This window comes from Aphelocoma coerulescens, chromosome 8 (genome assembly GCF_041296385.1).
Source record: "Aphelocoma coerulescens isolate FSJ_1873_10779 chromosome 8, UR_Acoe_1.0, whole genome shotgun sequence".
Taxonomy (NCBI): domain Eukaryota; kingdom Metazoa; phylum Chordata; class Aves; order Passeriformes; family Corvidae; genus Aphelocoma; species Aphelocoma coerulescens.
The window spans coordinates 19,130,768-19,146,207 of NC_091022.1; the positions used below are offsets into that span (position 1 = coordinate 19,130,768).

The 15,440-nt window shown below is 36.8% G+C and overlaps 1 protein-coding gene across 5 annotated transcripts in view; it reads left to right on the top strand.

Moving 5' to 3' along the window:
- Positions 1-15,440, top strand: part of TTLL7 (tubulin tyrosine ligase like 7) — a 65,527-nt gene that overhangs the window by 4,014 nt on the left and 46,073 nt on the right. For all 5 annotated transcript variants that reach the window (XR_011152441.1, XM_069023022.1, XM_069023020.1 and 2 more), the window contains exon 2: positions 15,136-15,311. Coding sequence is in view for 4 of the 5 variants with exons in the window: in XM_069023022.1 (XP_068879123.1) it covers positions 15,287-15,311 (25 nt within the window). In the remaining variant the exon portion in view is untranslated. The remainder of the gene's footprint in view (positions 1-15,135; positions 15,312-15,440) is intronic.

Here is a 15,440-nt window from a genome sequence, read left to right on the forward strand (position 1 = left end):
AAATGCACCTTAAATGGCTGCATTACTATTAATGGATAGAAAAACAGACTGCCTAAAAGGATGGAAGTGCTTTACACTGCAGTTCAGGAGCCCTTTGTGGCCAGCAGTAGTAACAGAGTACTAACAGTCACTCTTCAGAAGAAAGAAATGAAGACTAAATCCACTTTTCATATATAATAAATGCAGCAGAAGGAATTGAGTAGGGTGTGGGTTTCGCAGTTAGACACAGCGATGTGTTGACATGTTTATTTTCATCCTTGCTTAGTAGCAAAATGCTAAATATATTCTTCTTTGGTTACATTAAGGTATGTTTCCTTTCAACTTTGTCCTTGGGTTGACATGTGCTTGTTTTATTTTTAGCACTTGAAAACCAACAGAGTTACATCCCTATAGGGTGCAGTGGAAGCACTGGAGTATAGCACGAGAAAATGAAATCAGATGCTTAATACTGAATTGTTGCAGGTGAAGAGGCAAAGATCTTGATATTGATTATGACCAAAAAAAACAAGTGGACAGACAGTACAGAATATTGTGAGATTTGGTGGGGAAATCACTCTTATAATGCTTGCTCAGAATGAACTTTTCTTGAAAAATATAGAATAGAGCTATGTGATAGAAGACTGGGCTTTCTATGCTTTTGTGGGTGGCTGTCAAGTGTTTAGTGTTCATTGAACATGAAATTTCTGTGAATTTGTAATAGTGTTTTATCCTTCCAAGCTTATCTTGGTGGTGTGGAAGGTGGGAGAAACATGCAAAAATGCTTCATATGAATTATCAGTGAAAGAAATCTCAAAGATGTGCAATTTATTCACCCAGGAAAACTACCCTTTGAATTACATTTTATTTCATGGGGCTTTTTAGAGGGTTATAATATTACCCTAACTTTTTATGTCAACCTGAAGTCTTTGAAAGACTATAAATTACTAGTGAACATTAACAATTAGGCATTAATTTGAATAAAAAGGGGGTTTTCTTACTTAAAAATGAGCAAGAATGATCTGAGAACACAAATTTGGTTCATTTTGTGCCACTTAAAAAATGGAAGCATTTACTGAAAAGAATGTTTCTGAGGATGGAAAGGAGATAACCAGGGAGTAAAATAAAGCATAAAGATACAGGAATCAGTGCTGTTTCAAGCCAAAACTGTTGCAAATTCATAGAGTTGGGAATCTTGTAGGATATCATGCTGGTTTTGGCTGGGGTAGTGTTAATTTTCTCCACAGTACATAGTTTGGGGCTACATTTTGCATTTGTGCTGAAAACAGTGTTGATAATAGAGATGTTTTTGTTATTGCTGAGCAGGGCTAATACAGAGCCAAGGCCTTTTCTGCTTCTTGTACTGCCACGCTGGCAAGGAGACTGGGGATGCCTGGGAAATTGGGAGGGAACACAGCTGGGACAGCAGATGCCAACCCACCAAAGGGGTATCCCTTACCATATGACATCATGTTCAGCCTATAAAGAGGGGTGAAGAAGGAGGAAGGGGGGGATGTATGGAGTGATGTCTTTTGTCTTCCCAAATAACTGGTTACTCCTGATGGAGCCCTGGTTTCCTGGGGATTGTTTAACATCTGCCTGCCCATGGGAAGTGGTTAATGAATTCCTTGTTTTGCTTTTCTTGTGCGTGCAGCTCTTGCTTTCCCTATTAAACTGTCTTTATCTCAACCCACGACTTTTCCTGCTTTAATCCTGATTCTCTCACCCATTCTGGGAGACTGAGCTGGTGGGGAAGGGAGTGAGTGGCTTCATGGTGCTTAGTTGGCAACTCAGCTTAGACCGTGACAGACATTGACCCAGAGCAGCATCCACAAGTGCAGAAACAGAAGACAAGTGAGGGAACAATACAGAGTTAGATTTGAACTTCTGGACACCAGTTGAGAAATTATGCAGTTAATGACCCTGAGCAGTCAATTAAAAAAGCCTATATATTCATTCTATTGCCTCTAGGTATGAAGAGAAAATGAAAGGACATTGTGACCTTTTTGCCAAAAGCAGCACTCAGGAATACAAACACATATAGGAAGCAAGTCTTTGATATCTTATGAGAAAATGAAATAAAATTTATGAGAAATGAAAATAAAAAAGAAGATAAATTCTTGTGAACTTGTGTTTGGGAAGGTCTGGTGCAGATAGTCAACACACCATTTAGTTTCACTGATAGAGAAATACCTCTCAGTCATGGGACATACACACATAATACAGTTCCAGCTGTTTGAAGATAATAGATTAATGGCACAGTTGAAGCTGAGTCTCTGCAAAAGCTGGATCTAAGACACCTGGAACCAAAACAGTACAAGGACCCATGAGGAAAAGTCATCTGCGGGAAGAGATGCCCAGATTTCCCTCCCAGTTCTGTTATTCCACAGGAAATTGCATCTCTGTTGGTTGCACTGAGTTTCCTCCTATAATTTCCTACTGTCTCAAAGTCCTTGAAGTAATTTCTTCAATTTTGGAAGATGTACCATCTTCCATCTGGCTAATCATCATGAAGTAGAGGCCTTAGTTCTTGGTGTTTGGGGTTTTTTTGTGTTTTTTTTTTTGTTTATTTGTGTGTGTGAAATGGAGAACTGTACTTATGAACTGGGGAAAATTGCAACAAACTGGTAGAGCTACTGAATTTTCAGCCTTATTTCTTTGTACTTAGGGTACAAACCTGGGCATTTGTTTTTTTTTCTATTTCACTTGAATGGGCAAGCAAGAGAGACATTCTCTGTGGTTCAGAGAGAGTATCTGCTCTTAGCATTTGCAAACTAAGAGCGTAGGAAGTAAGGGGAAATGTCTTTTACATACATTGTAGCCTTCATACATTTTGCTCCCAGCAGCATTCTAGCTGCATTTGATTTCCAAAGGCTGGCGTTTGGTTTAGTAGCACTACCAACAGTTTATGTGAATATATCCTTTCCTATCTAACTACATTCTATCCATAATACTTCATCCTTGTAGGATAGGTGTGGCAGCAGTGGTGCAGTCAGTCTTGTCTGGCACATCTGATGGGCCTGACTCCTATAAAACTAATGTGAAAGAATGAGTGGACTTGGTGTCTCCAGTTTTCTTCCATGGTTGTTCTTTTTTGGTGGCTTTTGTTTGTTCATTCTTTTCTGTGGGGGGAGAGTAATCCATTTGAACAACAGAACTTTCCAAACCTTTTATTGTCAGATATCCTTTAGGGTCCACAGTCCATATACATGTACTGCGCTGTCAAATCAGAGCAATCTTTTCTTAATCTAAAATAATAATATGACAAAGAAAAGTCATCTTGGGAAGTGATGTTAGAAAACAATTTCTAATTGATATAAATTGACATTGTAAAAGAAAACAACCTCATTTAAGGAATATGAATGATTTCAGAATGCTACAGAAAAAGCTGTTCCAGTAAAGGAAGTACCTTTTCTCTTTCCATCATTTCACTTAATATTTTATTTGGTTTAAAAATTGATCTATAAGATTGTAATGCTGGCCTCACCGAAAGCAAAAAGGTTTGATTTTAAAGCTCAAATCTCATTGGTCCAAGGCTGGAAGAGAATGAGAATCTTTTTTCTTATTGCAAATTATTAACTTCTTTAGCCTTCTTCTATGCTAGTGTCTTGTGTTCTGATCTTGACCTCTTAATTCTACATTTGGAGAAACCATTGTCCTGGTTACAGTAGCTCATATCCCTGTTATATCTCTTTCCAGTCACTGAGTCATTTTCTGTTTTTAGATTTTACTTCTTGTTAGCTTATTGTTATGACTAAATCCTACTGACTTTCTTCCCACGACTCTTGTCACTAAGTAAAGTGGGAAATAATGCATTCTTTTCTTAAAGCATATATCATGTCTTTGTCTTGCCACCCAAAACACAGGGAGAAAATACCTAGAAAGGGTTAAGAAAGAAATTTAAAAAGTGCTAGAGATAGGCTAAATGGGAAGGAGCTGCTGCTGCAGCCGGTCTTTCCCTGGTGTATTACTGCCTGAAACTGTATCAGCTGTCAATTATTGATAGAAAAACCTGTTTCTGGAGGGCTGATTCTTCAGATGCAACACTAATGGTAAGTGATTTCATTTTGCTACTTCTACTGCAGAATTATTTTACATCTGTTTCTATATCAGTGGGAGGTTCTGGTATGACTGTGTATTCTGCAGTATGTAATCTTGTCAGCTAAATCCATGATAAATAAACATTTTGCACTTTTATCAGGAATTGTATGCAGAAGAATTTGATATATCATCCTGCCACGTGTTGCTGCAAAGGTTTTTTTGTTTGTTTGTGATTTTTTGTTTGTATATTTTTTTTCACTATGATCCTCTCTTGCAGACTATGTTAATTGAAATCCACTGCTTTCAGTTTGAATGCTCATGCATTCTGTCCACCACATATATTTTGCAATGAGTTCTTTTTCCAGGATTCTTGTTCCTTTTTAATATTTTTACACTTTTTCTCATCCATCCTTGAGCTTGCAGTTTGTCTTTCCTTATAACAGAGAACTAGATTCAGGAGCATCTACTGAATGCAGTAAACTGTGAACCGTTAGTTAGAAAAAAATATGCTTGTGGAGAGCAGCATGAATCATTTTCTGTAGCAGTATATCTATATATCACCTGCATAGTAATCCTTGTTCCTAAACATGTGAATCCTGCATGAGCTGTGCAATATGAAGTCCTGCCTCTGGACAGCCAAGCAATTCTGAAAGTGATACTTGAAGCTTGTAATCTTTGACAAGAAAGAGAGAAATTTGGCATGAACTCAGTTAGTTTGATCTGTAATTTCTACTGTGGTGAAAGTTTGATTTAAATGGACTCTAGTTTTGACATGGATGAGACCAGAGTCTGTGTCTTAATTATAGTTCTGAATTGTGTCATCAGCAGGTCTGTCCTGGAACAGAAACATCATGATATAAAGTCCACAAAAGTCAATAGAAATATCTGTATTTACTTCACTAGGTTGCAGAGAAAATCCTGTATGGTTGATCTCTTTAAAACCATAGACCTGAAAAAAATTTTTAATTTCTGTATGTATCTTCAGAATTATGGAACTGGGAAATTTCCTGAAGAAAGCTTTTTCTTCCTTTGAGCAAAGGAGCATAAAAATTGGGAAGAAGTTTCATGTTTGTGAAGTAACTGAGAGTACTTCATCAACAGCCAACTATGAATGCCAGTTTATTCTCCTTTATTTTCTGTTTGTATGTCAGTTATGATCTCCTCCATTCTCATTTGTACTAACACTTTGCATAAAACTTTTCCTGAAAGATTTATTTTTCTGGTTATTAGGTGTGTTGTAACTTTTCCATACCTTTGGATTTAAAAATGCCTTTGACTCAGTTAAGTGTATTTCTTTTTTCCTCATCTGTGGTTATGAGGCAAATACACTACTCTCTGGCTACAAATATTCTTCTATAGTGTCAAGGGTATGATATGCCTGAGACAGTCAGAAGCACAAAATATGTATGCTATAACATAGTAAGAAATTAATGTATTTGTTTCTTTTGAATATCTGAAAAGCAGTTAGCTTTGCAGCCAGCATGCATTTGACTATGTCAGTTTGTGCATTTCTTTTTCATTAAGAATGTCCCTTTAAAAAATTTAAGATTAAAGCAATAAAAAATAAAATTGATCCTTGCTAAATGAATTGAATATCCCACTGCTCTGGCCTCTGGTTGAAGACTTTTATTTCAGAATACTTTTCAAGTGTAACTCTTACCTCTTAATCTTAACCAACACTTTTTTTTTTTAAATTAAAAAAAAGAGTAAGAAAAAAAAGTAAGACACACACCAGAACCACTTACTTTTAAGTGTGGCTTTTTGGGGCTTGACCAAGATGGATGAGGACAGGACTAACCGTGATACTGTTCCAAACTTGGAACACTGCTTCTGCTGTGTTTAGAGCAATGGAGGCAATAATCATGCTTAGGGCAGTTATCTCCTCAGATTTTGGAATTATTTTAAACTACATTAAAAGCTCTGGTGCTATTGTCAGCATGGGCTCTGCAGCTTGGAGGCAATGTGTGATTGCTCAATAAATAAACTGTTGAATACTACAGGGGTACCTCAGTAATGCTGTACTTAGCATTCAGAAATTACATTATCCTGATCCTATGAGTTCAAGCAAATCCCAGAAAACTATTTTTTGGTAGGCTATTCTCATGTTTTAAGCAAAAATTAAAGATAGTGTATATGAAGTCTGGGGCACTTCACTTTTCCCTTTTGTTTTGGGTATTCAAAATATTCAATTTAGGATCAATATTTAAGATATTATTTTTCTAGGCTTTGTGACTACATGCTGTATTTCTCTACAGGTGAGCAGTATTTACACAAAATATTTCTATAGTAGGATAATGGAGTCTCATCTTATTACTGATGAGGATAGTGACTATTGAGATCCCTTAGAGTGGTTAAAATTGTGTGACACAGAGGGTTTGGAGCCAATCCAGCCTTTAAGGGAGTTTCTATAAATCAGGTCAATTCATTTAAAGAAGCTTCTGAGGGCTCACATCCTTTCAAAACTGCTTGATGTTTTCCTGTTTTGATTTGCAAAAATATTTCCAAATCAGTGGTACCCCACTGAGCCCCAAGTACTAAGCTGTGGGGAGGAAAACGTGTTTTTGTGAAATGTTTTGTGGCTGCTGGAGTTTCTGGTTATTTATCAGCTGTTTGCAACCTTTGCAAGCACTGAATGTTGGCTGCAGTAGTCTCAGTGATATTGTAGGCCAACTGTGAATATTTCTGACTGTCACTTGTTCTTTACAGAGTAGAAGTATATGACAGTCATTAAAATGTCAGAGGTCTACCAACACTCATACAAGCATACAAGTATTACCAGTGGAGCTGAGCAAATGATTTCACAGTTGGAAATGTCAGGATAATGTGATCAAGAATTTGGTGATCATGTTAGAGCACCTTTCTTGGACTTTCATGGTCAAGAAGTCTTTGAATAAATGTTGCTTGTGATTGCAAGAAACTTTTTTTTGGTGATTTATTCAAGATCTGATTATTGTGTTAACATTTGCACATTGGGTGCTGAAACTACAGGCTAATGTCTGCCAGTTTAAATTTCAGACTGCTGTGACAGTGTCACCCTTGTTGCTAAACTAGAAAACATTGTTATGTGGCAGCATGTGAATTAGGATGATGTAATCTTCAATCAGAGTTGTCGTGGGCTGGGTGTGAGGACTGCAGCCCATGTCTAGTGATGCTGATATGAATCTATGAATTGTAGGCCTGTAAAATATGAGATGAAATGAGGCAGACCAACACGGGGCTGAGGCATGGCTCTTGTGATACACAGAACTCTGTAGAAATTAATTTAACTATATTTGTGTTCTTGTGTTCCTGAGCTTGAGGTTGTTTTCACACTAAGCCAATGCTGCCAGCTTGAAGCAAGGGAAAGAGAATTTGATGTGTGAGGGGGAACCGTCTAAAGATATATTTTTCTTTTTTTTTTTTTTTTCCCCAAGATCCTTAGCAAATCTCTCCCCAAGGTCTATTTATAATATAATGAATCACTGCAAACATATCAGCTTCATTAAAGGATTAGTGCTTTTTATACTAAGACAGCTCTGCTGATATATGTAAAATGTTAAATTGTCCTATCTTGTAGATCCCTAAGGCCTCTAGCTCTTATTAGAGAAATTAATCTTTTGAGAAGTAAATGATAGAAAAAGAAAGGAGTAGTATAATTCCAGCAGTGGTTAGTATGTGGTGTACACAATTTCAAGCACCCTGTGATAGCTGTTGGTGTGTGTTGAGGTGCCGTAATGAAAAGAAGGGATGGCGCACTGTAAAGTCAAAAGCAGAGCAGAGACGCTCCCACAGGTGCCCCAACTCAAATTCCTCTTCTAACTCTTTCTTGTTTACCTTTCCCCCTACCAAACCCACAATGTTGATGTCAGACCTCAATATTGCTATAACACAGTATCATTACGGCACATTATCATCTCTGTTTCATTCATTAGAGGCCGTGGCTGCCCCGCCACAGAGTGGCGGCCCTTAGGGTGTGTCAGTCCATCAGTGAGTGTGGCTTCTTGCACTCAGTCCTCAAGACAAAGCAAGCAATGTCCTTGTGCTGTTTGGTTCAAAGGAATGCTTCATGTGAGGTGACAGGGGTCCAGCCCTCCTATGGCCCGTGGGTATTGGCCACTCAGCTGTTGCTTGCAGAGCTGATGTGGCTGATAGGCTCCAATGGTGTGGGTGTTTCTAGGCTGAAAATGCCTACAGCACACTGTTCTAAATGAAGGTGGAATGGTTGTATATAATATATTTATACAACCATTTCTTAAATACATATATATATAAACATTAAAAAACGGTTGTATATAATGATATATATATATAAATATTAAGCAATGGTTGTATATAATGGTTCTATAATAATTAGAGACTAGCTTCCATTCAGCAGTGTTCAGTGGAACTCCCTGAGATCAGGGGCTAGGAATACTTTATGTTCCATCAGTTAGTGAAATGTTGTCCTGCTGTCAGATTTATGGTGTTATTGACACTTACTGAAGTGGTGAACAGTAATACAAGAACTATGCATTGTCTCTGCTTTTTGCTGGCAGATAGTAGAATGTGAAAACTGATTTTTTTTAGCAGTAAGTGACAGAGATTTGTATTTTCTGAAATTTAGATTTCACTGTATAAAAGCACTGTTAGACTTGCTTGTTTGAGTAATTTTGTCAATATTTTTCCTTGCCATTATGAATGCTAAATAATATTTATTTAAAGTTCACATAATTTTATTTTTTTGTCAATTAATAGATTGTCAATGTTTTGCTGAACAAGTTAAGAGATTCAAGCCTTGACCTTTTACTGCAGTTTTCTAATTTGGTCTCACTTTCTTTGATGGCCCTCTTTCAATATTCAAACCATAACTGTGAAACTCTATAGTATTCAATTTGCTAACAGTCTGAAATATGTTATCACATTAGAGAGGGCTTTTGAAGGGTGAGAACGAGCAAACAGTCACATTGTGTGCTCTGCTATGAAAGTCACTTTGGAGGTCATTTTTTAAACAGAAAACCAATCTTCAGATTTGAAAGATTTGACATTGATTTAAATTTGGCCAATGATTTGAAGTTTCATTTTGGAAAATGGATGAACACAAAAAGAAGCAATATTATTTCAAGACGCCACTCAAAATAAAAAAATTGCTTCTATGCTCAGTTGTGATCTCTGTGAGTAGGAAATTATTAATGCCTGTGAAACTGATGTGAAACTTCCACTATTTTAGCAGCTTCTAATACATTTCCTGTTTTCTGAAATCAGGGACTCTATACTTACCATTTCACAGATGTTTTGTGATACTAAACAATGAAAAATTTCAATCCAAAGCTGTGAAGTGCAAAGTCAGGAGAAGACCAAAGTAAAATCTCCCATGAACTAACTCTGGAAAGCTCCCAGGGCTCTCTACCACTGTGTGTTGGTGAGCCTTGGAGCTGGCACTGAAGGGTCATCTCCTGGCTGGACTCCAGCAATTTAAGATAACACACTGTAGCTTGGCTTGATCATTTGTTTTGGTGGCTTAGGGAAATGTTAGAAGCTTTAGAAATGCTGGCCATTTGGATAAACTAGTTCAGGCAATTGTTTTACAGAACTGCATGATTCAAAAAAAAAAAAAATCATGCTATTTGTAGCTCGTATCTGTCCATTTAGCAAATGAAACCCCTGAGAACTCAGTACATTCACTTTTTCTAAAAGAACTGCTGAATAAACGTCTCATGTCTTTGATGGTGGGAATGATGGATGTTTAAATTAATAGACTTCATTTGACTGCAGAATATTTTGAATCAAACCCTAATTATATGCAATTTTAAGCCAGCTGACAGATAGCCTTTTAAAAACAAGCTTGTCACTTTGACATATCAAGCCTCAAAACGAGGATTACGTTTTGCATGTAGAATTTCTCTGTAAGAGTGAGAACTTGCCACTGACTTGTTCTTTGAGCATGTAACAATAAAACTGGTCACTATGCTTGCTTGTAGCTGGAACACTTCAACATACATTTTATAAGGACATATATATTAAAAGAAAATCATGAAAGGGTGTGAGGCTTTTAGTTCTATGATTTCATTACTGAAAATTGTTATTATCTTGCTGAGCGTGGTACTGAAATAGGCATTTTTCTCTATTATAATTTCTGTTGATTTCTTAATCTCATTTGGAATCTGCATTTTATATCTTAATTCCAGATCAACAGTAGATTATAGGTTTGCATAACTGTAATAAATAGCACACCTCTCACTACAGTATATCCAGGCTTCCACATGCTAAGATCTAAGGGTAAATGACTTAATTGTTAGATTGAGAAAACGCAGAACTCAAAATGTTTGCTAGGTCAATGCTCTGAAGACTATGTCCACGTCCTTTTTTTTCCTGTTTCTGTGACATTTTTGTTATTTTAACTTTCCAGCTAATTGGAGAGTGAGGATTGCAGCACTGTGATGTTGTTCTTCCATACCTGTGGTCACCTGCCAAGTTCTGTAACTGTATCTCCTGTGTGTCTCCATTTCACTGCGAAAGATCCTTATGTCAGGAGCTTTGTGGGTTTCTTTCCAGCTACTCTGCATTTCCAGACACTTGTGACAGCACTGAGTAAATTGCACTAATGGGTTCAGAGGAAAGCAGTCTGCTAGTTTGAAAATCTGTTCTAAAATATTCCACTGTTGATGAGTGATTACTTATCTGTACCCAAGAATTCAGGAAATTACCCTGACATTCCATTTTTGTACAATTTCACCTTGGTATGTAAGATGTTAGTTGTCTTTGAGAGGTCTTGACATATGTACCATGGCTTAAGATCTGAAGTCCTGTTTTCTCTTCATGTATGTAAAGTTAGCCACCTGTATAACCCTGGGCACCAGTAGTGTCACAATTGCTTAGAAGGAAGGGAGTTCACATTAAAAACAGCACACTGAGTGATGTGTGGAACACAGAGTATTTTGTAGCAGGTGATTCTGCCTTTCTTAGTGATTAAATCCATCAGATTAAATCCATTTTAAATGTGCATATGCAATCTAGTCTCTTTTCTCAGGATGCAGAGTTGTGGTTTCATAGTTACTGGTATGATCCAAACCAGGTTGAAGAATCTCATTGACCTGAGTTGTTTGGAAGTGATTCTCAAATTCCACTACTTTATTTTCAGTTTGAATTTGACTCTCTCTGCTCTTTTTTGATCTGATTAATTAAACCTTTTTCTGGCATGTTTACTGTTCAGGAAAAAAAAAGGGGGTGGGGTCTAATTACATAAAATTGCTATTTAGAGATTAAAAATAACATTTTCAGGTCCAGGCTGCATTAAGACATAACGTGAAGGTTCATGAAAAGCAGAGGTCACTTGTGAGTAGTCTGGATAAAAAAACCCTGGAAATTAGAGAGGGATTTGTTAAAAATACCTACATATAATCTAGATCAGGAGAATATTTTTCAGGCAGTTTACTAACTTACTATGATACTCTTAATTTGTGTAACAGCATAAAATGCTATTAATTTTTGAGTTTCTAGAATATATTACAAATTGGCAAGGAATCATTCTGTTAACTGTAAACCACTTCTTCCCACTGTTCCCTGCTCTTTACCAAGGCCCTCTCATATCTTGCTCAGACTGTTCCTTTAAATGGACTTGAGCATCTGCTATGTTCTCTGTCTGTGTGCAGCACTTCCCTCTCCAGCAAGAGTATCCTGCCTCTCCTGTCCCTGGACGAAAAAAGATCCTTCTTTCTTTTCTTTTTTTTTTGTCTTCTGTGCCTTTCTAGGACAGGACTGTGTGCAATGTATCTCTCCTACTGTCGCTCTCACACCTTTGCCAGGCACCTGTAAAGATAACATCTCATCATTTTTTTTTCCCTTTAGAGCACTTTTAGTCAAAGTGCTTGTTTAAATAAGAATGTGCTAACCTGATGAAGATGCATTGATTTCTTCTTCACAAGTCTTTCTCCAATTATATGTTAACCATTTTTGTTCCGCTACCCTTGAATCTGTATGGTTGAGCAACAGACCTTCACCAATTTATGTGTATCAGGATTTCAGGAGGGAAATGGTATATGCAGCAGGAACTGCAATCTTTTTCTGCCTGAGTGTGAATTCAGAGATTTCTGACAGCTGACTTGCTCCAAAAGTCCCAGTTTGAAAATAGAATGCTTTCTTCTATGTTATTAAAAGCAATCTCTTAGAAACAGGTCTCTCAGGTAGATTACTAGCGAGATATGCCTCTACATTGTTGTAGCTGAATGCGGGTTATAGGTTATGCTTATTTTATAAGTAAAAACTTGTCACAGGTATAAGAACTGACTCAGAATTTGATGTAATCATAACCTGACAGTGCTGCTGCTGTTACTGTGCATGATCTGGGCGAGTCCTGCAAGCTTTGCCCTGTAACTGGCAGAGGCTGCCTGCAGAGCAGTCTGTGCTGCAAGTCTTTTCCTTCAGCTTTGCTCTGACCTGGGAGTAGGGCTCGGCAATAATAATAAATCAGGAGGTGTGAGCTAGAAGAAGGTGCCTGGCGAGGACCTGGGTCAGAGAACAAAGTAACTTTGGGATGATTTCTGCTGTATAGAATTAAAAAAGACGTGTAGGAGCTTGTGGCTGCCAGGGCCTGTGCACTGCCATGTTGCCTGTCAGTGCTCTGTCAGAGTGTGATCTTCTCCTTTCAGCTCCCTCCTCTCAGCAGCAGCCCTGCATCCTATGTAAAATATTTTGGAAAACTAATGGTTTAGAGCTGCTGGTGCTTTGATATTCAGTGAAATGGTTGGTTGAAGATGGGTTACTGAAAAGAAGTGAGGCAGTTGTAAAACAATTTTGAATCATTGCATACTAGCTTAGGTCAGAATACTGTTTAACTTTATTGCTATGGGATGTTACTTTTGAGAAGTTAAAATCCTAAAGTAAGTTTGAGTACAGAGTACAGTCCCATTATTTTGTTTTCCATATGGTTGAACTACTGATTTTCCTTAGAATAATCTTAAGGTGGCCATAAATCTTTACCATCAACTCATGTATGTGGGCTTAAAAGTTGACCTTGAGTGTTGGTACTTGATATTTGGACCTTAAAGAGTATTCTTTAGAGAAGAATAGAATAGTGTCTATCTAAAAAAAAAAGCAGTAATTCAGCAGTGTGGTGCAGTTTGGAATTTTATGGTCCACCTTCAGAATACAGTGTATTACAGTAACTTTGGGGAGATAATTTTCTGTGATTGTAAGATGAGTGAAAGCTCTATGAGCTGCTTGCTTTTTAATAGCATATCATAGCTTGTAAATCATGCTATATTAGTAAAGGGCTGGCGTTTCTCACAGGGCAATGTTAGTCCTCTTAACATTCTTCCAAATTTATTGAAAGTTTTTAGTCAGTACAGCAAAGAAATAACTGCCAGGCATTTTTGTACATTCATAGAAGTCCTTAACTGGCTAACAGACGTACTTCAGTATTATTCCCAGGAGCTAAACAGGTCTTGTACTCTGGTGGTGTTCTTAGCCTGAGAAACAGATAACATGCAATAGCTGGTGAGTCACTGTGCCCAGCACTGCTTTTCCTTCACAGCGGTTTTAAGGAGGACGAATGCTTTGCTTTCCCAATCTGTTTCTAATTTTAGTATGCCAGCAGGCCTGAGGACTTTCAGGCCACCTTCTCAGATAATGTCATCCAAAATATTCAAACTTCAAAATGTCTGGGTGTTACTGCTGTGCTGTCTGACATTGTGTATACAACATCTCCTATTCTTTGTGAATAAATACACAGGGGCACTAAATGAACACGAGGGAGAGTTGGTTGTCTTGTTACAAAGCAGATTTTGGCCCCTTATACATTTGTGACAGTCATAAAAGGAACTATAACCTGTTCTTTTTATCCTTTTGCATTACTGGGCTGTTAAGGGTAAATATCTGTCTTGAAAGGAAGTTAGATCTTGCAGCACAAAATATCTGTTTTTATATTTTCTTAAAACGCAGGTGACTTGCCCAGAACATATGTAAATATCTTTCTCCTCTTTTGTGTGTACACACACAGACAAAGAAAAGTGTGGATTTATAAGTAATGTTTTGGTAATTTTGTTAATGCCCATCTTGTCCAGTCTTATGACCAAATATATTTTGCATCATAGGTCATGACTGAATTTGACTTTGCTGTAATTTTCTGCTATTTATAGTAGAAGAAATTCCTTGAGCTCTCTATAAAGCTGTTTTAAATAAGTCTTGCAATCACCAAAAGCAGCAATATAAACTGATCTAAAGCTAGTGTGAGGAACTTTAGCTACACATAACTGCAGAAAAGAAATGAAAGCATTTAAAAGTCAGTAACATATTATATATGTTTTGAAAACTTGTAAATTTGAGGCAGCCTGCCAAAGACAGCATTTGTTTCCTTGCAGAATTTGGTGTAACAGTGCTGCATACCTGAAGTCATGTAGCAGTGTGTTTAGAAGTGATTTATTCCTGAGGTTTTTTCCCTGATATTTTAATCCATTGTTCTTATGTGCTTAAGCTGGACCTAAAAATCTTTTTTAATATGTGTGATTTTTCATGTAGTGCTGTATTCATGAGGGAAAAAAAGAAAAAGGAATTTTGTGTTAGTGTAGATGTAAAAAATAGCATTTTATGTAAATAAATGCTCACTTTAAAAACTGAAAATGTCTTCAAATTATATCTGTTGTGTCATGACGTGGTCATGAAACTGCAGCGATGTTACCACATGGTTGTTGGACAACTGCTTTAAAAAACATTGAAAAGTGAAAAAGAGGAAACAGATTATTAGTGTGATTTCAGTTATTTCCCATTTGGTACTGAAAACCTGTCATACAGTGTGTCTGATTTTAATTTTTTACTTAAAACATGGTTTAAAATGACTATAAATTATTTGAGCTTTGTGGAGATAGAAAGTGGACATATTGATTGGAAGTATTTTCATGTCCAAAATGTGCCATGCCCAAATCAGAAAAACAGGTAATGTAATTTAATTTTGAAAATTAACACTGCAAAATGATGTTGCCCAGAAAGAAAATAATCAAACTGCAATGAACAAAGTTTTGTATTTACAATAGCTTCATCAATCTTCTAAAATAAGCAATTCTTTATACATGTTATTAAAAGTGTTTTCGTATTTAGTTTCCTGCTGTTTGCTTTTTTTTTCAGGATTTCTCTATGACAAAGTCTCTCTTTACATTTTTTTAAACCCAGGTATCTATCCATTCCAGAACTAATATTTTCTACAACCAGAGACTGAAATGGCATGACTGGAGTTTTAAGTAATTTGGCTTTGACAGTTTCACCACTTACTGAGAAGTTGGAACAGAATTTGAACTCTATTTCTGCACTATCCTAGATTATAATGCCATCCTTTCCTAATGAGGGAGGTATGCTAGTCTTGGATTTTTATATACTCTATGAATTATTCAGTATGCTTGTACATACAGGTTGTGATGAAGTATGTATTTTTATTTAATTTGTATATGTTATTTGAGATATAAAAATGTTGATAGTTG